The sequence below is a fragment of the Anomaloglossus baeobatrachus genome, chromosome 12 (assembly GCF_048569485.1).
Source record: "Anomaloglossus baeobatrachus isolate aAnoBae1 chromosome 12, aAnoBae1.hap1, whole genome shotgun sequence".
Classification (NCBI taxonomy): Eukaryota; Metazoa; Chordata; class Amphibia; order Anura; family Aromobatidae; genus Anomaloglossus; species Anomaloglossus baeobatrachus.
In genome coordinates, this window is record NC_134364.1 from 51,546,100 (window position 1) to 51,570,601 (window position 24,502).

General features: G+C 45.8%; 1 protein-coding gene across 1 annotated transcript in view; it reads right to left on the reverse strand.

The window, feature by feature from the left end:
• Positions 1-24,502, reverse strand: part of LTK (leukocyte receptor tyrosine kinase) — a 218,358-nt gene that overhangs the window by 89,722 nt on the left and 104,134 nt on the right. Inside the window, exon 5 of the mRNA XM_075331275.1 lies at positions 5,649-5,788. Coding sequence (XP_075187390.1) covers positions 5,649-5,788 — 140 coding nt within the window. The remainder of the gene's footprint in view (positions 1-5,648; positions 5,789-24,502) is intronic.

Below are 24,502 nucleotides of genomic sequence, written 5' to 3' on the forward strand. Positions count from 1 at the left end.
GTGGGGTGTGACTCCCGATATCATGATGATTGACAGCTAGCTCACTGCAATTAGACAGCGGGGAGCTGGCAGTCAATCAGTACAATATCGGCAGGCACACCCCCTCAAAAAAGCAGAGCGGAAGAGAGGGTGCTGCCCTGGCAACGTGATGTCAGCGGAAGCTGCAGAATCGCCGATAGGAGAGTTCTGTGATTGCTCTGTGCTGGCCAGAAAATGAAGTTAGTTGCATGACAAAAAAAAAAAAAGTGCTGGACAACCCCTTTGGGTAAATTTGACATTGATCTCACCTATGAGGTCATCGGAGTACACTGAACATCATCTAATATACTTCAACTTTGATGTGGTCAAAGCTAAGAAGATAATGGTAACATACCCGGCTGTCAGGACGAGCTCATAATTGAATTCCATGTTCTGCAGTCTGATATGTACCGTGATGCACAGAGGCTACAGAATCCAAACGATCCAACATTTTTAATAAAACACTATTGCATCAATGCTTTTTCGGCAATATATGATATATCCTTAGCATATGGAATTGGTACCCAGCTGTAAAGCATTGCATGCAGAATTCCTTGTCCTTATAAATAGTTGTATAGCTTTATACCTCTTAGGGGCACTTTGCACACTACGACATCGCAGGTGCGATGTCGGTGGGGTCAAATTGAAAGTGACGCACATCCGGCGTCGCTGTCGATATCGTAGTGTGTAAAGCCTTTTTGATACTATTAACGAGCGCAAAATCGTCGTAATCGTATCATCGGTGTAGCATCGGTCATTTCCATAATTTGGAAATGACCGATGTTACGATGTTGTTCCTCGTTCCAGCGGCAGCACACATCGCTGTGTATGAAGCCGCAGGAGCGAGGAACATCTCCTACCTGCGTCCTGCGGCTCACGCCGGCTATGCGGAAGGAAGGAGGTGAGCGGGATGTATACGTCCCGCTCATATCCGCCCCTCCGCTTCTACTGGCTGCCTGCCGTGTGACGTCGCTATGACGCCGCACGACCCGCCCCCTTAATAAGGAGGCGGTTCGCCGGCCAGAGCGACGTCGCACGGCAGGTGAGTGCATGTGAAGCTGGCGTAGCGATAATGTTCGCTACACCAGCTATCACCATGATATCGCAGCTGCGACGGGGGCGGGGACTATCGCACTCGGCATCGCAAGCATTGGCTTGTGATGTTGTAGTGTGCAAAGTGCCCCTTAGGCTGCTTTCCCACTACGTTTTTTTAACATGTGTCATGAACTTTTTTTGCTGTAAAAGTGTATCCTGTTTTTACAAAGAAAAACACTTGCAAAGGCATGTGTTATTTTGCAGGATCCTGTCACTTGAAGTTTATGGGCGGGCATTGAAGTCATGTGATCGGGAGTGAGGGGAACTGAACATGATAGACTGGGAGCCGGCATCTGACAGCTACGGATGCTGGTAACCAAGGTAAACATCGGGTAACTAAGCGAAGCGCTTTGCTTGGTTACCCGATATTTACCTTGGTTACGAGCGTCCGCCGCTCTCAGGCGGGGGAGAGAGAGAGGATAGAGAGGGAGGGAGAGGGAGGGAGGGAGAGAGAGGGAGGGGGAGACAGAGGGAGGGGGAGAGAGGGAGAGGGAGAGAGGGAGGGAGAGAGAGGGACTGATCACGCCAGGCTGGTTTCTGGGCATGCTCAGTAGAGCAAGCAGGATCCTGTCTATCAGCATGCCAGCGTTCACATGCGTTTGCGTGCAGTATAGTCAGGATCTAGTGAAAAACAGTATTTGGACGCAGCTCAAAAACGCTACAAGTAGCGTTTTTGAAAAAAGTTAAAAAACTGCAAGTCGCTGGATCCTCACTATAACGCACGCAAACGCTTGTGAACGCATGTTGACGCGAGTCCATTGCAAAAGCATTGAAATCAAAACGCATTTGCACTGGATCCGTTTTTGCGTTAAAAAACCGTTCTGGACGCATGTTAAAAAAACGTAGCGTGAAAGCAGCCTAATCCATGCTTATAGCTTTCCCTATATCTGTCCTCACTTGCACTTTTACCTCCGTAAGGCAGATTCCCAATTTTCGGTCATAATGTAAATCCAATAAAGTAAGTTCAACCTGTTCCGCTTTTTTTTTAGCAGGGAACAATAATAATCAGCTAATAACAATAAAAAGTCCAAAGCTTCCAGGACACGTAGTAAATATAATTATTATATCAGCAACTTTCCACTTTAAATAATGTATAGTGTCAATTAATTCAAGACACCTGGACATATGCTGGGACTAATGTACAGAACGGTGCTGACTACAAGCACAAAACAGAGACAGATGCTTCTAATTAGGAGCAGAACTACTGGGTCTCAGGACACTCCATGGGATGATAATGCTTCTGACAAAACAAAGCTCAAGCAGACAATTCATTTTATAGACAGCCTTATATTCATAGTAAATATGTATAATGCGTAAAATATTTTTTCACGCTCTATTCTGCATTTGCTGCTATCGTGCGGTCCTCTCTTGCTACTGTAATACCAAACCTCTCAACTGCAATCACTGCTTAGGAACAGATGGAAAAGATGATTGATCGAAATGTGGTTGCATGTTCCTTAAAGGGGTCGTCCATCATCGCTCACTTCTATTAGGTGCTGAGTGGTGCTGATGACTTCACATCTGCAGATATCTCCCAAGGTGCGTATGTGGCGCCCCTGAATACATCAGGGTGCCACAGGGAACTGCATCCTTACCCAGGGTGCAGGGCCTACCCCCCATGGTTCCAGGTACCCAAGAAACCGGTGTCACTCCCATCTGCACCTCAAAACCCAATCACCTCACATCAGACACTGTCAAACATACCAGAGGGTTGGTCTAGCTGGAAAAAGGGCTTCCCACCTAGGGGTCAAGCAGACTGTAAGAGGGAGACAGACAGTGAAGAAGTAGGCTCCAGAGAGTGAGGAGCTGGGAGAGTGAGCTCCTGGGGACCTAGGGAAACTGATTGGGTCGCAAGAGTGACTCGGGTCCAGAGGAGTCGGGGACCGGTTGTAGGGACGTTGGACAGGGGTGTGATGGACGTTGTCTTGAAGGGACTGTCGGCACCAGAAGGGCCCAACAGAACTGACCGTACCGAGCACGACGGGGTACAGGACCCTAGGTCAGGAGCCGATTCAACGTCCTGACAATTCACCTGAAAGGGAGAAGATCTTCAAGGACTTCCCTAGACGCTCAGAGATTGAGGGCATCAGCACAACCAGGGTAACAGGGTTCTTCCAGACACAGCGACCTACTAAAGTCCCAAGTGCCAGCCCTCAAGAGCATGGCTACACTACACATAGTGAGCAGGGCCCCTAACAGCTTCAAGCCATGGGGACCACCTACGAACAACGAATTGTGCACGGAAGCAGGCTCTGAATCAGTAAGTGACACCGGTGGGACCAGGTACTTGGACGGGCTCCCAGCAGTGGCAGCTGTACACAGAGACTTTGGTTTACCTACAGTGTGTGTATCTCCTTTCTCCACCTCATCCAACACCACGACTACCCGCAGTGAGTACCCTGATCCCTGCATCCTGTCCTCCCAAACCTACCAACACTCCTGAGCCCGGGGCCTTCCCTACCTGTGGAGGGACTGACACCTTGCTGCTTCACACCATCTGCCCCGGTCCTCCCTTCATCAGCAGTGGAACTCCCATTACCACAACTAAATAACCCCTTTTACGGATCAGGGTGTCCGACAAGCCGGGTCCGGACCCCTCGAGCCACGACGATCCCGGATCCGAGCAACCAACACCGGGGCGGCACACGTACTTCAGAGGCATAAGTATAGCAGGTGCAGAGATTGCTATCTCACCCTGGCCAAGGAGCCTAGGGAGGTCCAAAAGTCTCTTTGGACAATATAAGAAAACCAATACTAATAAAGACCTGTGACAGTTGGAGGGAGTTATTAAAGATCTTGCATTGGAGAACATAAGCTTTAAAGGGGTTTTCCACGACTAGGACAACCCCTTCTGATTCCATGTTTCCCCCAGGTAAAATAATAAAGCCTACAGTCGCCTCCTGTACCAGCACCCTTGTGGTGTTGGGTTTCATGTGGGGTTGTGACGTCACGCTCTCCTCATGTCCAATCAGTGCCGGCTACTGTCACTCGCCTTTGGACCAAACAAGTTAATCAACAGGAAGTGAGAGCTGCGGCTGCACTGTCATATAACATGTAATATCACAGCACAGATTGAATGTAAGTAGCCATGATTGTTATATCCCTTTAGGGAATCTATTAAGTCTGACATGAGTGATCCAACCAAGCACAGGTACCCGATGCATCTTTGGTGTAGCTGAGTAGTGCTGTGCACCTACCTCTACTCTTCCCTGGTTCCTCTAAAGCCAGAACTGTCAATCAAAGAAGAGGGAACAAAAATTACAAGGTGCCCTGAATTTCTCAGGCCACTCCAAGGATGCACCTGTGCTTTGTTTGAACAGTCATTTTCTACTGAAAGACTCCATTTAGTTGTTAAGTTAATTTGCATTCAAATGTTCAGTCTAAACAGTCAAATGAGTATGAACATTTTTTGAACGTCCCCATTTGACATTAAGTTTGTCCATAATCAAGAGATTTATTCTTAAATTCTTCATATATTGTCGGAATGAGGTTCCCGGGGTCCGTCGTCCACAATAGTCAACGAGAGTCAACCTTTCCTCCATACAGAGTATATACACATATACAATGATGATTGTAAAGCGCTATGGAATTAATGGCACTACTGTATATATGCGAATATATATACTACCTTCAAGTCTACTGTCGAGATAAGGGACAGCACAGGGTCCCCAGTCTTAAGCCCCCGTTACATTTAACAACTTACCAGCGATCCCGAAAACGATGTGACCTGATAAGGATCGCTGGTAAGTCGCTGGTAGATTGCTGGTGAGATGTCACACAGCCAGATCTTACCAACAACGCAGTAACGATCAGCGACCTGTGTAACGATCTCGGCAGGCGTTGGGACTGTGTTAGGAGGTCATTGGTAGGCGTCAAACACAGCGATGCGTCCTGCCCAGCAGGACATCGCCTTTGAAGAAAATGGTCCCAACCATTCAGCAACGACTAGCAATCTCACAGCAGGGGCCTGATCGCTGGTAGGTGTTATACTTAACGAGATCGCTGCTGCGTCACGGTGCCGCAGCAACGATCTCGTTAGCTATCTCGTTGTGTGTGACGGGGCCTTTAAGATCAGCATACCATCAGTACTTCCCCGTGACATAATGATGGTTTTTATAGATGGTGAGAGCTACCTACCCTTAAGGGGCAGTTAGTGTAAAATCTTAATAAAAGAGCCATGACACATGATATGTATATTCTGGCTAAAAGTCTGATGCCCTTATTGGTTAGTTTAATAATACCCTTAGGCAACCACCTACTTTGCCTGCCCACCATCATGGCCCTTGTGTTATACACACATTGGCTAATTCCAAACCATCAAAACTGCCAAATGATAGGTTATTGACTTTTCCTTCATTTATATAGTCAACTGGTGAACAAGACTGAGATCATCTGAGCTTTTCGAGCTTTCTCCTATGTGCTCCATATTCCTAATTTCTTTTTCTTGGAACACATGGAGTGATCCGAGTACATGCTCAATCACTGTCCAAATTTACACTGACGTAAACGCTTACAAATGAGGTTAATTATCTTACCATCAAAGCAGTTTCTGAGGCTGACACTGTCCAGAATTATGAAGCTCTCCGTCTTCAAAGTACAAGAGTTGTGACTCAGGGTGATGTGAAAGGGCCCATCTATTTCACCAATCTCCGTGCTCAGCAGCTTCCAGTGAGACCTAACACACCGCCAAGAAAAACAAAATAAACTGTTATATTTAATCTCAATGTGGCAGTTTCATAATTTCAGGGAGAAACAGACAAAGTGTGAGATGAAATGAGATCTCTGTCCTTCACAATGTGAGGCTTGTCAGAGAGGAGTCCGGCAAGGTGGCTGGAGGCTCTTCTCACTGTGCTACTGAGCTTCTAAAGAAATGGATTTCCACGCTACCGAATTCTTCACAATAGGATAATCACATGAGGAACGACAAAAACATCTTATTACACTGAATTCTTTTCTTAAAACCTTTTTACCACCAAGGTTCCTATTAAAAAAAATGGTGCCTTTCTGAGGAACCCTTACTTCTACCAATGCCTGATATTTAAAAAGTGATGTTTCTGGTTGTTGCTGTCTTCCAAGGAAGACCTCAACATATTCCAAGGAACAATTGGGTGACAAATGGCAGAAGGATAAACCAATACTCTTCCTTTGTAATGGTGGGAAATTGTTCTTGCATTGCAGTGTGTATATACAGTCTAAATTTTGCTTTTTTTGCAGGTAGGTCCTGATGCCCAACATTGCTGTCTGGCAAGCTTCTGTGACTGGCTGCAGGAATGATGGACAAGTCATCTAATTCGGGTGGAACATATTGGGATAGGGTTAGGAAGAACCTGGAGTTGCCAAGATAAGTGAGCTTCTGTTGGTCTGTACTGTAATTAGGCTTGAGATACGTGAAGTCTGGGATGATTGTGGTGTTGATGATGTCTTGGAGTAGTGGCGGACTGAAGGCTAGGAGCAGCTTGTCTGCTGAGAATTGGAGGTGGGCTAAAAATTGTAGAACATGATTCTGGACGTATGGAGAGCTGCAGATATGGTCACTTGGTATATTGGAGAAAGTCTCTTTAGGGGATAAGTTCAGCTTCTTCACTAAGCAAAGACTGTTTGACAGGGGAGTAGATGATGAGGTAACGAGTGGCCAACGGTGACTCAAGAGGCTGGCCATGGAGGCATACCATGGATGATGATGGTTTTCAGTGATCAATGCAGACTGCTGAAATTGGAAATGTTGAGTGAACTGTCAGAATAGGTGAGGTTAGTAAAGCTTCCTATGTCTGTGGAGATAATGTTGACCTGGTAGAAGACAAGGAAGGGTGAACAGTGATGGGTTCAAACCTGGGGGAAGCTATAATTGTCCCCAGTCACGGCTGTAAGATAGGTTAGTTATGTGGGGACTGTAACATGGGATCGGAGAGAAAAGGAGCATGGCCTTTGGCCAGCAGACTTAGGTTAACTTGTAACAAGACTATGGAAAACAGGAGCGGACAAAGGTAACCACATGAAACCTGGTGGAAAGTGAGGAGGTGATTGAGGCTTGTGTAAAGTGACAATCGTGGCGTGTGGCTCCTAGGAATGGGAACTGGACAGAAAAGGATTGCTTATTGCTATGTTTTTATAAATTCTGCAACTTTAGGTGATAGGGCACCTGTAAAATTTAATGCAATTTCTTACATTTTACACCAGAATGTTTAGAACCCAAGCAAACATTTTCTTCTAAGCTCTAAAACAATGTAAATGGCTTATTTTTTATTTTTTTAGGAGCTCTTAAACTGACAGTCAATGTCAAAGGAGATTTTCTTTATTCTAAAATCTTGTTTGCCAAGCAGGGGGGCAGACTGAGTGGTCTCAGGGCTCCAGGCGAGGATGAGTGACATCACCATACAGGTGTGAATATCACTTAATGTGAGATACTCAATCCACTGAACAACAGAGTGCCAAAAGCTTGCAAGGAAGAGGATAGTAAAAATCCACCCCTAAGCTACACACATGGAGATACTTCTGATACATGGAAATAAAATATCACTGAACCATTGGAGAACACTTAGGAAGTTTCTGACAATGCTTTTTAGGTAATTCATCATTCAGAAGTTCATTTTTTTCATCAGTCTTTGGTCATCTTTTTAGTTTTTACATTCCTTAACCAAGATTCTGCAAAAACACTAGGGCATGCCCTTATCATCTCCCAGCTCGGCAACTGCAACCTCCTGCTCTGTGGCCTCCCTTCTAACACTCTTCCATCTCTCCAATCCATCCTAGATTCTGCCGCCTAACTAATCCACCTCTACCCTAGCTATTCTCTGGCCTCTCCTCTCTGCCTATCCCTTCACTTGTTTCCCATTGCCCAAAGACTCCAGTTCAAAATCCTAACCATGACATAAAAAGCCTTCCACAACCTGTCTCCTCCTTACATCTGTGAACTAGTTTCCCGATACCTACCTGCACGTAACCTCTGATCTTCACAAGATCTCCACCTCTTATCTCCTAGTCCCACAATCGCATACAACATTTCTCCCGTGCCTTCCCCATACTCTGGAACTCTCTACCCCAACATATCAGACTGTCGCTCATCGTGGAAACCTTCAAAGGAACCTGAAGACCCACCTCTTCCAACAAGCCTACAACCCACAGTAACTCTTAGTCCATTATAGCGCTGCATGATCATCTTTCCCTCACCTACTGTATCCTCACCCATCCTATGTAGACTGTGAGCCCTCGCGGGCAGGGTCATCTCTCCTCCTGTAGACTGTGAGCCCTCGCGGGCAGGGTCATCTCTCCTCCTGTAGACTGTGAGCCCTCGCGGGCAGGGTCATCTCTCCTCCTGTAGACTGTGAGCCCTCTCGAGAAGGGTCCGCTCTCCTCCTGTAGCCTGTGAGCCCTCCGGGGCAGGGTCTTCTCTCCTTGCATACCAGTCTGTGCCTTGTATTGTTCATGAGTATTGTACTTGTTTTTTTTATTATGTGTACCCCTTTTCAGATCTAAAGCACCATGGAATAAATGGTGCTATAATAATAAATAATATCATTATTTAATCAGTAATTTTCTAGTATTAAAAAAAAGTATGCAAAAAAAAAAAATAAAATTTACAAAGATTCTTCTTTCTATCACAAAGATGCCACACAGAATCACAGACCCATGGAGATAAAAAACGGATATGTCTCTATAATTTTTTTCCCCCTACTAGAAAACAACAACATGTGAACAGACTCATAGAACTATAATGGGTATGAGTTTTATCAATGAAAAAACAGAAGATGTTCGTGAAAAACGGACATCTAAATGAGGCCTAACTGACATATTCTGGGTTTTCCTATTTGTCATATTGTAGTGATACATGATATATCTCCTCCCATAATCGCCAAAAAGACATGTCACCATGGGAAGACTATGCAAACTCCTGGAAGATAATGGTCAGATTTAGTACTGCAATGCAGTAACGAGCTTCAGTATATCATAAATGTCTCGTCAAGAAGGTTTATTGTGCTCCGTTAAAGGGATTGTTCATCTAAATGAAAAATTTTCAGTTGTGTCCAGGAACGTGGTCACCATTAGGTTGTGGCTGCAGACCTGTCTCCAAGTAAGAGCTCAGATGTCCAATGTTTCCACATGTGAGAAATACAGACCGATTCTTGGAACAGACTTTGATCAGTGTCCTCCGTTTTTATGGTACATAGATAAGGAAATAAAAACGTTTCTCCATTCTCACAATTGGAGAAAATTGGACCACATTTGGACGACATCCGAGTGCCGTCCTATTCTTCCATGGACCCATAGACTTGCATTGTCAATTTTCAGCTGACCGTGGGATCAAATGTGTCTACAATTTTTTAGAGAACGTCAGACATCTGAATGAGCCCTTACGGACTTCAGTTATGTGTCTGCCATAACTGGGGTCCTGCTGTTCCAGGCACAAGTACCTCAAGGGCTGGAAGGTCCTCTAAACCACAGTAAAACAAGCTCTTTTATTTACTGAGGTTCAGCAAGTAGTAAAAAAAAAACCTGGCAAGTACGATCAATGTATAGTGCAAGTGTTCGGCCTTTAGTACGCGCCTTGGGTGTTGGTGGTGAATGAATGGTGTTCATGCGTGCCATCTGCGTGATTCCCAAGATTCCCGAGTGGTAAGCTCTGCATATTGAAGCCAGAAGTCGTCTTCATGCTTGTTTGGGCCAGATGTAAAAGACAAGGATATTGAACAATCAGCGCAGATGTGGACTCTGAGTCATTGGGTGTACATAGCAAGTGTATGGAACTTCACATAACCCCTAGAAACATTTTCACGCACTTGTAAAGCCCGCTTTACACGCTGCAATGTATCTTACGATGTGTCGGCGGGGTCACGTCGTAAGTGACGCACATCTGGCATCGTAAGGTACATTGCAGTGTGTAACAGCTACGTGCGATTGCGATTGAACGGTAAAACGTTCATCGCACGCACGTCGTTCATTCCTCATGGATTGAACGTCAGATTGTTCATCGTACCCGGGGTAGCACACATCGCAGTGTGTGACATCCCGGGAACGTTGAACAGATCTTACCTGCGTCCTGCGGCTCCCGGCTGGTAATGCGGAAGGAAGGAGGTGGGCGGGATGTTTACGTCCCGCTCAGCTCCGCCCCTCCACATCTATTGGCCGTCTGCCGCGTGACGTCGATGTGACGCCGAACGTCCCTCCCACTCCAGGAAGTGGACGTTCGCCGCCCACATCGAGGTCGTATGGACGGGTAAGTACGTGTGACGGGGGTTAATCGTTTGTGCGGCACGTTCAACAAATTGAACATGTCGCACATACGATGGGGGCGTTGCAAATCGCATACGATATCGTATGCGAAATTGCAACGTGTAAAGCAGGCTTATGACACTGGATTTCCTTTTTTTTTGTCTTTAAGCATTTCCAAACTTTTTTTTATACTTTAAAGGGAGCCTGTGTGCCCAAACTAACACTATAAACTAAGCACATAGCCTGGTAGGGGATAGCCCCTATAAAAAAAAAGTGACCCTTTAGAGCTCTAACTGTCGCCTCTGTTTTGCAAAAAGTGAAGTTTCATCAAAAATTCTAACTAGGATGCTCGGCACTCTCTGGGCGTGGCCGAGAGACTCAGTGCAATGTTCCACACACTGGTTTTGCATGTCTCCGCCTCCCTCACTAATGATTGACAGCCCTGGCCTGTCTGTGCTTTTTCTGCAGGCAGTTCTTTCTCCAGGCAAGCCTGAATCCCTTTTACCAGTTGACGAGCACCATCCTGAGTTTTGAGTTTCTTAATTTGTATTATTCATCCTCATTTCTCTTACTTTACTATATGGGATAGTCTATTTCATCCTACCATTTTTTATTTCTATGTCATTTTAGATCCTCTCCTGCTTCACTGCTACATTGTACCATCAGTTTAAAATTATGGCCAGGATCCACTCCTCTTCCATATTCATAAGATGCATCTGCTATTCAGACTTCTTCCTTGGAGCTGTTCCCTCAACTAAAGTGAAGTGCCAAGTCATGGTAAATTTCAGACAAGCATATAATTCAGAAAACTTGGTCCCTTCGTCTCAAAACCTTATTATCAAGAGAAACAGAAAACAAGTTTATATGATCACTAACGGAATAATGCATAATTTTCATACTAATTGTAATGTATTTGGCGCTGATCCTAAATCCCATGTACTTAGTGGCGTAGCTTGGGTTGCCAGGATCCAGGGTAAGGCAAATATCGCTCCTCCCAACGCAGTAATAATGCACCTTGAAGGGGTACTCTGGGGAGATAAAAAAAAACAAGGCTCCATAGACTTTGCGCATTAGCCTCTCCCGGCTCATACTACACACCCAAACACCTGGCGAATGATCAGCGGCGACATCAGGAATGTCACCGCTCATCATTCTGATAAGTGGTGAAATCAGGAATGTCATGGCTCATCAGAGTGATGAATGGTGACATTCCTTATGTCATTGCTCTTCAGTGGCCAAGGTATCACAGTGCACAGCGTGAGCTGGGACTGGCTGGTGCTCAAAGTCTATGCAGCCTTGTTCTGAGGCTCCATAGTCTTTTATACAGGTAATCGAGGAAAGTCCTGGGAACCACAAGACTACAGGCTGCTTTACACGCAGCGACATAGCTAGCGATGTCACTGGTGAAAGCACCTGCCCCCGTCGGTTGTGCGTCACGGGCAAATCGCTGCCCGTGGCGCACAACATCGCTCGGACCTGTCACACTACTTACCTGCCTAGCGACGTCGCTGTGGCCGGCGAACCGCCTCCTTTCTAAGGGGGGGCGGTTCATGCTGCGTCACAGCAACGTCACACGGCAGCCGTCCAATAGAAGCGGAGGGGCAGAGAGCAGCCGAAAGAAAGGTAGGACACAGGTAAGCGGTGTTCCTCTTTCCTGGGGTGTCACACATAGCGATGTGTGCTGCCTCAGGAACGACGAACAACCTGCGTCCTGCAACAGCAACAATATTTGGGATTAGAACGACGTGTCACCGATCAACGATTAGGTATTTTTGATCGTTAGCGGTCGTTCGTACGTTTCACACGCAACGGCGTCGCTAACGAGGCCGGATGTGCGTCACGAATTCCGTGACCCCCAACGACATCTCGTTAGCAATGTTGTTGCGTGTAAAGCCCCATTACATCGAACCTGGGACCTTTATTATAATAAATTGGTGAAAGAGGCACAGTGTCATTTTTATTTTTCTCTTTTTATGTCTTTCAGGTATCCATTTGTGGACTACCTCGGATTCCATGGAGTACAGTGGATCCCATGGACTATGATGGATCTGCATTTTTGTTGTTTTTTTTAATAAATTGGTGAACCAGGGAAAGTGGGGAGGAGTGCTTTTTCTAGTAAAATATTGTGTTTTGTTTTTGCTTTCGATTACTGGGTTAGTAGTTGGGGTGACTGATATACGTCTGTCAATTGCTAACTCCTTGGCTTGATGCCAACTGACACTACACAGCTGACATAAACTCCAAAAACCATTACCCCAATTGCCACAGAACCAATGCAATCTAGAAGAGCTGGGCAAAGCGCCAGAATTGGTGCATCTATTGTGATGGGATGGCTTTGTGCTGGTATTTTTAGGCTGGGAAGGCCTCTCTAACCATGGACCTTCCCAACCTGATAATACCAGCCCCCAACTGTCTGCTTTAACTTTTCTGGTTATTAAAAATATGGGGGACTCCAACTGTTTTTTTAAATTATTTATTTATTAGGATAAACCATGCTAAACACCCTTTAATGCCACATGAAAGACACTAAAGAGTGCACGTTTATAATATGTTGGGGGTTTTGACATTATATAGCACTAGGATATCTATCTATTCTAGCTATCATCAATGTACATTGTTTTTTAATTATATCGGTTGCCAGGAGAGTTCTGGCTAAGAACTGTGTGTGATGTGTTTGTAAAATGTCCGAAACCTCATCAATGAAAGCCTATGGGTGCAAGAAAAAGATTACATGGCCCACAATCCATGCATGAGCTGAGCGTTTTTTTTTTTTCTTGCGCCCATTCACTGGCATTTGTGAGTCTCTGCAGTTTTACATGGCTGTATGCATATTTCAGCTAAGAAAAAACTTGCAGATGGACACTGCGTTATTGAATAAAATTGGTGCGACTGCAATCCGATTTTTTTTTCAGGTTGCACTCATCAATTTTAATAGCAAGTGGGAGCGAGGCCTCAGCAGAAGTGGCCACAATCTTGACTGCTTTTCACATGCTAATAAATTATATTAAAAGCACCCTGAGAATCATTTTACACTGTCCCAGCACAACAGAGGACATCTTAAGTGCTATATTGTGCTCACTGTGACCCTGTTCAACTGATGCCCAAAAGACAAAAGATGGATTTCAAGTGCTTACAGCCCTATCGGTTCTGTTAATACAGAAACAACAAGATGATGAATTTTTACTGGAAAGGCCACTGGCAACATTGAAAAGCACTTAGACAATATTTAAAGGGAACCTGTCATCAGAAATTTAGCTATAAAGCTAAAAGTTCCCCCCTCTGCAGCTCCTGGGCTGCATTCTAGGAAGCTTCCTATAGTTTTTTTGGCACCTTTTATACCAAAATAAACACTTTGTAAACTGGTACCTTTTCGTATGCAAATTTCTAAAATCTTCCATGGGGGCGGGCTGCCTGGGGTCCGTTGCTGTCCTCCTGCAGATTTACGCCGCCCCCGAACGCTGAATTTCAAAAGCTCAGGACGCCGCCCCTGGGTGCCCGGGGTCCCGCGCATGCGCTGTTCCACTGTAGCGGTGCCATGCACTGCGTGCACGTGTGACCGCTAGTGACGCTTTGCGCGGGCACGAGGTTATGGGCGGCGCTGTGAGTGTCATCAGTAATTGCCGCCCATAACCTCGTGACCGCACTTTCCCCTATGACTCCAGCGTTATGCGCAAGCGCTCGCTGGCCTGATGCCCGGACGTCCCCTCCTTCCCATCCTGCTCAGCAGCAGGAAATAGATGGGAAGGAGGGGACGTCCGGGCATCAGGCCAGCGAGCGCTTGCGCATAACGCTGGAGTCATAGGGGAAAGTACGGTCACGAGGTTATGGGCGGCACTTACTGATGACACTCACAGCACCGCCCATAACCTCGTGCCCGCGCAAAGCGTCACTAGCGGTCACACGTGCACGCAGTGCACGGCACCGCTACAGTGGAACAGCGCATGCGCGGGACCCCGGGCACCCAGGGGCGGCGTCCTGAGCTTTTGAAATTCAGCGTTCGGGGGCGGCGTAAATCTGCAGGAGGACAGCAACGGACCCGAGGCAGCCCGCCCCCATGGAAGATTTTAGAAATTTGCATACGAAAAGGTACCAGTTTACAAAGTGTTTATTTTGGTATAAAAGGTGCCAAAAAAACTATAGGAAGCTTCCTAGAATGCAGCCCAGGAGCTGCAGAGGGGGGAACTTTTAGCTTTATAGCTAAATTTCTGATGACCGGTTCCCTTTAAGACAAAAAATAAATATCCAAAATGCATCTACTACTCCCATTTTTCTCCGCAATGAATTAGAAGAAAGAAGTTAAGCAGATGCTAGATTACAAAAGTTTGTTACTTTCAAGACGCCCACTTTTTGTACGATACTTTGTGAAGTTGCATAAATGACAAATTCCTCAAATACTACAGATCTTGAATCACAAGGAAGTTCACATTTTCATCATTGCTCTTTTCAGCAATCTGCTGTCTGTGAATGGACTCCATGCTGTGTCTGCTGAAGGGTAAAAGGTAACTGTCCCGAACCGGGCAGGGGAGGATCACTCAGGATCCCTTTGCTTGGTCGTAGACCTGTCAATCTGTGATGCAACCGCACCTCGCAGCCCCACCCTGACGTCACTGATACGTCGGAGCCACTTGAGACGACCTTGACACTTCCGCCAACATGCGACATTCTGCACCCCCAATATACTATGCCTCATTTTCATGCTTCAATACGTTGCTCCAGGGGCAGACACAGACAGAAGAGGACCACCATCAAAAGAACAATATATGGGCCCTTTTCAATTTAATAGCAAATCATAATGCACAATTGCACCTGTCTTGGAGATGCAAGTGGGCGGTCTCCTAACCTCTTGGGCCCCTGTTGCATTAATGCTTTGTACGCCCCTGGGGTGTTAAATAGGTCAGGACTCCACTGTTCCTCTCCAGTCCACCTGCCATTATACAGATGCTCTTGAGAAACACCTCCACTAAGGTCAAAAATGGGACATAAACTCCAAAAACCATTACCCCAATTGCCACAGAACCAATGCAATCTAAAAGAGCTGGGCAAAGCGCCAAAATTGGTGCATCTATTGTAATGGGATGGCTTTGTGCTGGTATTTTTAGGCTGGGAAGGCCTCTCTAACCATGGACCTTCCCAACCTGATAATACCAGCCCCCAACCCCAACTATCTGCTTTAACTTTGCTGGTTATTAAAAATATGGGGGACCCCAACTGTTTTTTTAAATTATTTATTTATTAGGATAAACCATGCTAAACACCCTATAATGCCACATGAAAGACACTAAAGAGTGCATGTTTATAATATGTTGGGGGTTTTGACATTATATAGCACTAGAATATCTATCTATTCTAGCTATCATCAATGTACATTGTTTTTTAATTATATTGGTTGCCAGGAGAGTTCTGGCTAAGAACTGTGTGTGATGTGTTTGTAAAATGTCCAAAACCTCATCAATGCAAGCCTCTCCAGTCCACCTGCCATTATACAGATGCTCTTGAGAAAGACCTTCACTAAGGTCGAAAAATGGGACCATTTCTATTTTCCTGGATCATAATAGACAAAACCTCTTGAGAGTTATTCAAGATTCCTGTCTAATTTTGCGCCAAGGCTTCCTAATTGATAATTTTGATAACAGTAGTAAATTGTTTAGGGTGTGTAGATAATTGTTAGGAGCTGGCTGCGGACTAAAAGACTATTGGACCAATGGAGGTAGAAAAAAGCCCACAGTTCTAATGGATTCAAACTTTCTACAGTACGTAGCACTAATTATGTCAATCTTATTGTTGTATTTCATTTTGTCACTCTTATTGTTGTATTTCATATTGCTTACTCAATTTAATATCAGTTTAAATATCAGTTTAAGGTACACAATTTGAAAGGGGAAGGGGTTGTAACTGTGTATATCCAAGTTGGCCTCCATGATCTCTAATGTAATCAGGCCTGCAGTAGGATTCTTTGTCCTGCATATGGTCGGAGGTTGTGCATCTATTGTTCTCCTCTGCAGGGGGCCTCCCTGATAGGCAAGACTGGCCAGAGACCTCCCTCCTTCACACTTGGCGTTACATGAAACAAATGATTAAGGGGCAAGGATGTGATCACCTCTCGTCATTCAGGGGACTAATCCCAAAATAGGTAGAGTAGAGAGGACAGGAATGTTTGGAGTGAGTTGGTGCTGTGATGTGAAGGAAAGAAGAGCTGTTGCTGTGGCCAGGTCCTGTTGCCCATGAATGGACTGTAGAGATTGGAGCTGAATACATGTGCTACGGACGTGATATCCATTGTTTGGATATGAGGAAGTATCCTTAGGACTATTCTTGATATCATATTGTCTGGATTTGAGGAACTTTCTTAAGTACTATTGCTGATATCTATTGTCTGGATTTGAGGAACTTTCCTAAGGACTATTGCTGATATCCATTGTCTGGATTTGAGGAACTTTCCTAAGGACTATTGTTGATATTCATTGTCTGGATTTGAGGAACTTTCTTAAGGACTATTGGTGATATTCATCATCTGATGGAGCATAAGGACTATTTCATATAAATATTGTTGCATTGTTAATCTGCCCAGGTGATTAATACAAGCCACAACCTCAGATCTTCACAGTAATAAAACACTTTAGAAGCCTTAGGCCGGTTTCACGCGTCTGACATTTATGGTCCGAGTATGAAGCGCAATGTCTCGATGGGCCGTGGATCTCTTGACCTGAACTCAATAGCTTTATAGGAACATATGATGCATTTGAGTTCAGGTGACCCACAACCGGACATTAGTATGGGTTTACAAGGCCAAAATGTTACTACATAGGCACTGAACTGTTCCCACTTGATGGAATTGCATGTTAAGAAGAGTTCACTTGGGACAACCCTATGGTTGAAGCAGCCACTGTGACTACGAGGCTGAATGCAGAGGGATGCTCAGCGCTGAATCAATGGGTAGCGAATTTCAGATACACTGGTGATTGCAATTGATCTGCAGCATAACTAGAGTATGATCCTCTCCCTGCAGGACGCCTCCTCAGCTCAGCCAGCCCTTTGGGATTTCTATCAAGAATAACTTCCAGACCCCTGAGTGGATAAAATATGAAGCCACAGGAATCTCATTTTGAGAACTAAACGATCTTCAGTCATTTAGATGAGCAATTTCAAACTCTAAAAGTTATAAGTGAAAGAAGAGAACAATTCAGCCTAATTAAGAATGGATGTTCTTTTAAACATCACAGGATATATATCTTTCTGTAGTTAGTATGTCTGAAAAAGGCACATGTCCACCAAGTTCAACCGAGGCCTGAGAATGGATAATGAGAATGGGGTTTAGGTCCATCCATAACGCATAATCTCGTCTGCCCTAAAGAGCCGATTTTCCATCCGGATCCTAAGTGATCAACATTCAGGACAAGAACTTTACTGAAACCAATGACGGTTCTTGTTGTGATCAGCTCGTTAGCGAGACTATTCCACAGATTAATAGATTTCATTGTAAAAAGAAGTCTTGTCTCCTCTGGAGATTGAACCTTTCTTTTGTTAGATGGAGGTAGTTCTCTCTTGTCTTTTGAAAAGGTTTTACATGAAACGCTTTTGACCATATTTTTGTATGGGCGATTTATGTACTTATTACTTATGCTACCCCTTAGATGTCTCTTCTTTTGAAGGCTAAAGGCCGCTTTACACGCAACGACATCGCTAACGAGATGACGTTGGGGTGACGGAATTCGTGACGCACATCCGGCCTCGTTAGCGACGTCGTTGCGTGTGACACGTACGAGCGACCACTAAAGATCAAAAATACTCACCTAATCATTGACACTTTGTTCAAATCCCAATTATCGTTAATGGTGCTGGACGCAAGTCGTTTGTCGTTCCTGAGGCAGCACACATCGCTACGTGTGACACCCCAGGAATGACGAACAACACCGTACCTGTGTCCTCCGGTAACGAGGTGGGCGTGACTTTCATGTGGCTGCTCTCCACCCCTCCGATTCTATTGGACGCCTGCTATGTGACGTCGCTGTGACGCCGCACGAACCGCCCCCTTAGAAAAGAGGCTGTTCGCCGCCCACAGCGACATCGCTAGGAAGGCAAGTATGTGTGATGGGTTCTAGCGATTTTGTCCGTCACGGGCAGCAATTTGCCCGTGACGCACAAGCGACGAGGGCGGGTGCGAATGCTAGCGACATCACTAGCGATGTCGCAGCATGTACAGCCCTCTTTAGAGTGGGTTCGCACTAGACTGTCATTCGGCTACGTGTTACCAATGAGCAAACATATAATAGCCAGTTTATACAGGCAGACTGCACGTTCCATGCTCACAGAAGGATCGGTAATAGATCGTGCGCACTGCACGCCATTGTTCTCGGCAGGACAGGTCCTCATTACGCAGGCACGACGTCCTGCCGAGAATGGGGATTTTTTAAGCAGGCTTAAAAATTATTTCAAGTTTGTGAAATTACCTGCCTCTTTTAAGGGATCCTTTTAAGGGATCTAAGGGACAACGCTTCTCTTTGTAGAGAGCGCCAAGACTGTGTAAGGAGACTTGTAGGCCCAATGTGCTGCTGAGAATGATGATGTTTTAAGCAAGCTTAACAATGATTTCAAGTTGGTGAAATGACATGCCTCTTTTAAAGAATCCTTTATAGGGAGCTAAGGGATAACTTTTCTCACGTGAGGGATCCTTCACCCGGTTTCTTCACAGCCTTTTGAATATGCACCGTTTAATTTAATAAAAAGGTTTTTTACTGGAGATTCGGTGTGCTGCTGGACTTTTATTTTTCTACATGGTTCTTCACTGTATAATTTTAGTACCCATGTGCATAACATTACATTTTTTCCACATTGAAGCGCATCTGCCAGATGGATGCACAAACAATCAATTTTGTCCAAGTCATCTTGTAATTTCTTAACATCTTCCACAGACTGCACTATGCTACATATCTTGGTGTCATCTGTTATCTTCATTATTAATTATTAATAAATAAGTTGAATAATAGCAAAACCAGCACTAAACTTGGGGTACACCACTTACAACCGGAGACCATTCAGGGAAGCAGTTATTGACTCCCTAAGGAAGCGTTAGTGAAACGCGCGTTGGAGTGCGCGACGGGGGAACAGTATCACACTCTGGCTCTGAACATGACAGCAGGTAATTACTAGGGATTCTCCTTTTACAGCCCCTGCCTTTTTACTTTGCAGTCTTAACAGTTCAGCAATATTGGCAGTGATTTTTGGACTGATGGCGGTATGTAGCTTTTTGTTGAGGAGATTTAAGTAATTTCAATCATATATTTTCTCCCTATTGCCTAAAGAATATGTATATATATATATTTATTGGGGTCATGAGTGTGACCTGTTCCTTTGCCATATGTTTTTATGGTTTTAATATGTCTTATGTGTAATTGTTTTTAATTGATTTCTGGTGCTATCAATAAAGATGTAATTTATACCGTATGTTTATTGTTGTGTGTTTTCTGGGACTTTTTTGGGGTAATCTGGTTTGGTGTATGTTCTAGATCAGGTTTATTGAAGTATTGGTTTCTTCTCTGATATATGGTTTATCAGTCATTTACCCCTACTCTCAGGGTACGGTCTTCGACAAAACCATACTTTTTAAGTTTATAGACCTTAATTTACCCATTAGGAGTCTATCTGGGACAGTATCAAAATGACTTTGCAAAGTCCAAAAACACTATATCCCCAGCTAACCCTCTGTCCAAGTTTCTACTCACTTCTTCATAAATTATCATGTTAGTTTGACAATTTTTTTTTTATTAAAACTCTACTATCACTTATAATAATATTTTCTACCATGTATGCCTGTATATAATCCTTTAGAAGCATTTTCCCCCCCACAATGAATGTTAAGATTACTGGTCCAACATAAACCAGCCAACACCTTGAGCCCTTTTTTGAAAATGGGCATCATGAATAAAATTCTATTTTTAATAGTGACAAATACTAGAGGTCATTCCTGTCATAGGGGTATGTACAGATGGAACAGGGGCTCCTAGGCTGGCAATAAGATTGGGGCCCCTGCACTGTCCCTTATCATGAAGGTAGGCTCGATGGTAGAAAGGTTCAAGCCCCCAGCATGGCCCTGTCTCCTGTCCAAGCTCTGATACTGATCACCCCCACCACCCTGAGAGTGGGTCGGAAACCCAGTAACCAATACCCCACAAATAGTCACAGACAAGGGCAAACGAAAACTTATGCATACTGCACTCAGACACAAAGGAGGGACAATATGTGAACTGGGGAGTAACGTAAAAAGGGGTAGGAAATAAATGCACAACTGGAGAACTCACACACCACGCAGAACCACAACTTGTAGATCACCATAGAACAGGAAAACTACAGGAACCGAGGAAGCAGAAGGTGTATCTGGCACTCAGCTCCAAAATCCAGAACCTTATAAAGGGTGCAGGCAGCTGAGGATGGTAATCAGTAGCCTGAGCTCCCAGGAGGAATTAACTCATGCTGAACTGTAGAGCAGCACAGCCAGTCTCAGCCAACGCCAGGAACCCCAGGCTGCCTGCCGGACTCTGAAGTGTGAACAGAGTCCGACGCCACCATGACACCCAGCGAGTGCAAAACTGAACGCCACATGACAATTCCCTGCAAAAACCGCTGCTGATAATTTGCCAGTGGTGTACCAGTCATAGACATTGGCCGTGCCACTACCATGGATGGGCAAAACCAGCACCAAACTTTACACTTCTCAATTCTTAAGACAGAACATTAAAGATGGTAATTTCAGGGGTCTGGTTTTGCCTTTGTTGCACTTGTTTCATGATTTACAATGTCATGGTGGCCTTTGGGAAAGTATTGTCGAATCTTAAGTAAAGGAGATAAAATGTGATATTTAGATTCCATACCTTATACCAGGCTGCCATAGTGGTAGATGAAAAAATGAAAAAAATACAGTAAGTATAGACCATGCTGCAATTTTGCAAAACTGCAACCCAGTGGGGTAACTACCATTATCCCTAATATCCCAGATCTTCCATTAGCTATGGGCAACTGTTTTTGGATGGCACCAAGTGCAAGCAGCCCTCGACACCCGGATCATGTTGCTACCATGACGTGATGGCAGTTCTGTCCATCCCTCCTTCTTTAGATACAGCAGTCCTATGATTTGATAGAAAGAGCTGACAAAACATTTCTGCAAAATGTCTACAGCAGAGTGATATATTATATATATATTGATGGTGACTGGGTTGGGAATAACTGTATGATATAAATAGTCCTATTTGCATCCTAATTGATTGACTGCGAGTGAGTAAGCGATGACGCCATACTGCCGCTTGTGTCCAACTGTTTTGGTCACGATGTTCTCAGATGTGCCAATTAAAATTACCTTCAGATCATAGCTAATGCAGCACAGAGCCTGCACTGCAGTCACTGGTCCGCGGCTCCTGCGAGCCAATTCAATTTTATTAATGGAATCAGAAGCTTTGTCCCTTACATAAGCGGCCAAGACGTATCACACTGCAGCAAGACTGCTCAGAACACAGGAGAAGGAGCCGTCCTGCCATGACTCCGTATTGATTTTCTGTCTAATTTATGTAAAGTGGTTAACAATCTTCTACTTGTGAATGGAGGATGCTGAATTGGTTTACTACTCAATATCTAACAGACCGTTACAGCCACGTTACGGGTAGTTTTGTAGTTACTGTATATCTAAGATTATAAATGGTCAAAATTATTTCTTAAAGTTCATGGCTAGTAATTCTATCTATCTACCTACCTATCTGTGTTACACGCATGGCTCGGATCTGGACTTTGCTCTGCTCACCCCACTTCGCTAAACTCTGTTGTGCTCCATGTCAGGATTTACATGAGGCCCAGTCTCCTGTCTGCCTAGGGCTATAAAAAATAACCAGAACAGACACCTGTGTCTTGGTATTAAGATTTTTAAAGTTCCTTAGTCCTGTCTACCTGCTGACTCCAGTACCTCGGCTACCTGCTTCCCAGTTTACGGTCTGCCTGTGGCCTCCAATACGTTCGCTACCTGCTTCCCAATCTCCTGTCTGCCTGTGGCCTCCAGTACCTCCACTACCTGCTTCCCAGTTTCCTGTCTGCCCGTGGCCTCCAGTAGCTACGCTACCTGCTTCCCTGTCTGCTGTCTGTCTGTGGTCTCCAGTACCTCTGCTACCTGCTTCCCAGTTTCCTGTCTGCCTGCAGCCTCAAGTACCTCCGCTACCTGCTTCTTGGTCTCCTGTCTGCCAGTAGCCAGCCTCAAGTACCTCCGCTACCTGCTTCCTGGTCTCCTGTCTGCCTGCAGCCTCCAGTACCTCTGCTACCTGCTTCCCAGTTTCCTGTCTGCCTGCAGCCTCAAGTACCTCCGCTACCTGCTTCTTCGTCTCCTGTCGGCCAGTAGCCAGCCTCAAGTACCTCCGCTACCTGCTTCCCAGTCTCCTGTCTGCCTGTGACCTCCAGTACCTCCATTATCTGCTTCAAAGTCTCCTGTCTGCCTGCAGCCTCCAGTACCTCATCTACCTGCTTCTTGATCTTCTGCCTGCCTGCAGCTTCTAGTACACCTGCTACCTGCTTCCCAGTCTCCTGTCTGCATGCAGTCTCCAGTACCTCCACTACCTGCTTCCCAGTCTCCTGTCTGCCTGTGACCTCCACAGTACCTCCACTACCTGCTTCCCAGTCTCCTGTCTGCCTGTAGCCTCCAGTACCTCCGCTACCTGCTTCCTAGTCTCCTGTCTGCCTTCAGCTTCCAGTACCTCCACTACCTGCTTCCCAATCTCCTGTCTGCCTGTGACCTCCATTACCTCCACTATCTGCTTCCCAGCCTCCTGTCTGCCTGCAGCCTCCAGTACCTCCACTACTTGCTTCCCAATCTTCTGTCTGCCTGTAGCTTTAAGTACATCTGCTAACTGCTTCCCAGTCTCCTGTCTGCCTGCAGCCTCCAGTACCTCCTCTACCTGCTTCCTGATCTTCTGTCTACCTGCAGCTTCCAGTACACCTGCTACCTGCTTCCCAGTCTCCTGTCTGCATGCAGCTTCCAGTACCTCCGCTACCTGCTTCCCAGTCTCCTATCTGCCTGTGACCTCCACAGTAACTCCACTACCTGCTGACTCCAGTACCTCGGCTACCTGCTTCCCAGTTTACGGTCTACCTGTGGCCTCCAATACGTTCGCTACCTGCTTCCCAATCTCTTGTCTGCCTGTGGCCTCCAGTACCTCCACTACCTGCTTCCCAGTTTCCTTTCTGCCCGTGGCCTCCAGTACCTACGCTACCTGCTTCCCTGTCTGCTGTCTGTCTGTGGTCTCCAGTACCTCTGCTACCTGCTTCCCAGTTTCCTGTCTGCCTGCAGCCTCAAGTACCTCCGCTACCTGCTTCTTGGTCTCCTGTCTGCCAGTAGCCAGCCTCAAGTACCTCCGCTACCTGCTTCCTGGTCTCCTGTCTGCCTGCAGCCTCCAGTACCTCTGCTACCTGCTTCCCAGTTTCCTGTCTGCCTGCAGCCTCAAGTACCTCCGCTACCTGCTTCTTCGTCTCCTGTCTGCCAGTAGCCAGCCTCAAGTACCTCCGCTACCTGCTTCCCAGTCTCCTGTCTGCCTGTGACCTCCAGTACCTCCATTATCTGCTTCCCAGTCTCCTGTCTGCCTGCAGCCTCCAGTACCGTATCTACCTGCTTCCTGATCTTCTGTCTGCCTGCAGCTTCCAGTACACCTGCTACCTGCTTCCCAGTCTCCTGTCTGCCTGCAGCCTCCAGTACCTCATCTACCTGCTTCTTGATCTTCTGCCTGCCTGCAGCTTCCAGTACACCTGCTACCTGCTTCCCAGTCTCCTGTCTGCATGCAGTCTCCAGTACCTCCACTACCTGCTTCCCAGTCTCCTGTCTGCCTGTGACCTCCACAGTACCTCCACTACCTGCTTCCCAGTCTCCTGTCTGCCTGTAGCCTCCAGTACCTCCGCTACCTGCTTCCTAGTCTCCTGTCTGCCTTCAGCTTCCAGTACCTCCATTACCTGCTTCCCAATCTCCTGTCTGCCTGTGACCTCCATTACCTCCACTATCTGCTTCCCAGCCTCCTGTCTGCCTGCAGCCTCCAGTACCTCCACTACTTGCTTCCCAATCTTCTGTCTGCCTGTAGCTTTAAGTACATCTGCTAACTGCTTCCCAGTCTCCTGTCTGCCTGCAGCCTCCAGTACCTCCTCTACCTGCTTCCTGATCTTCTGTCTG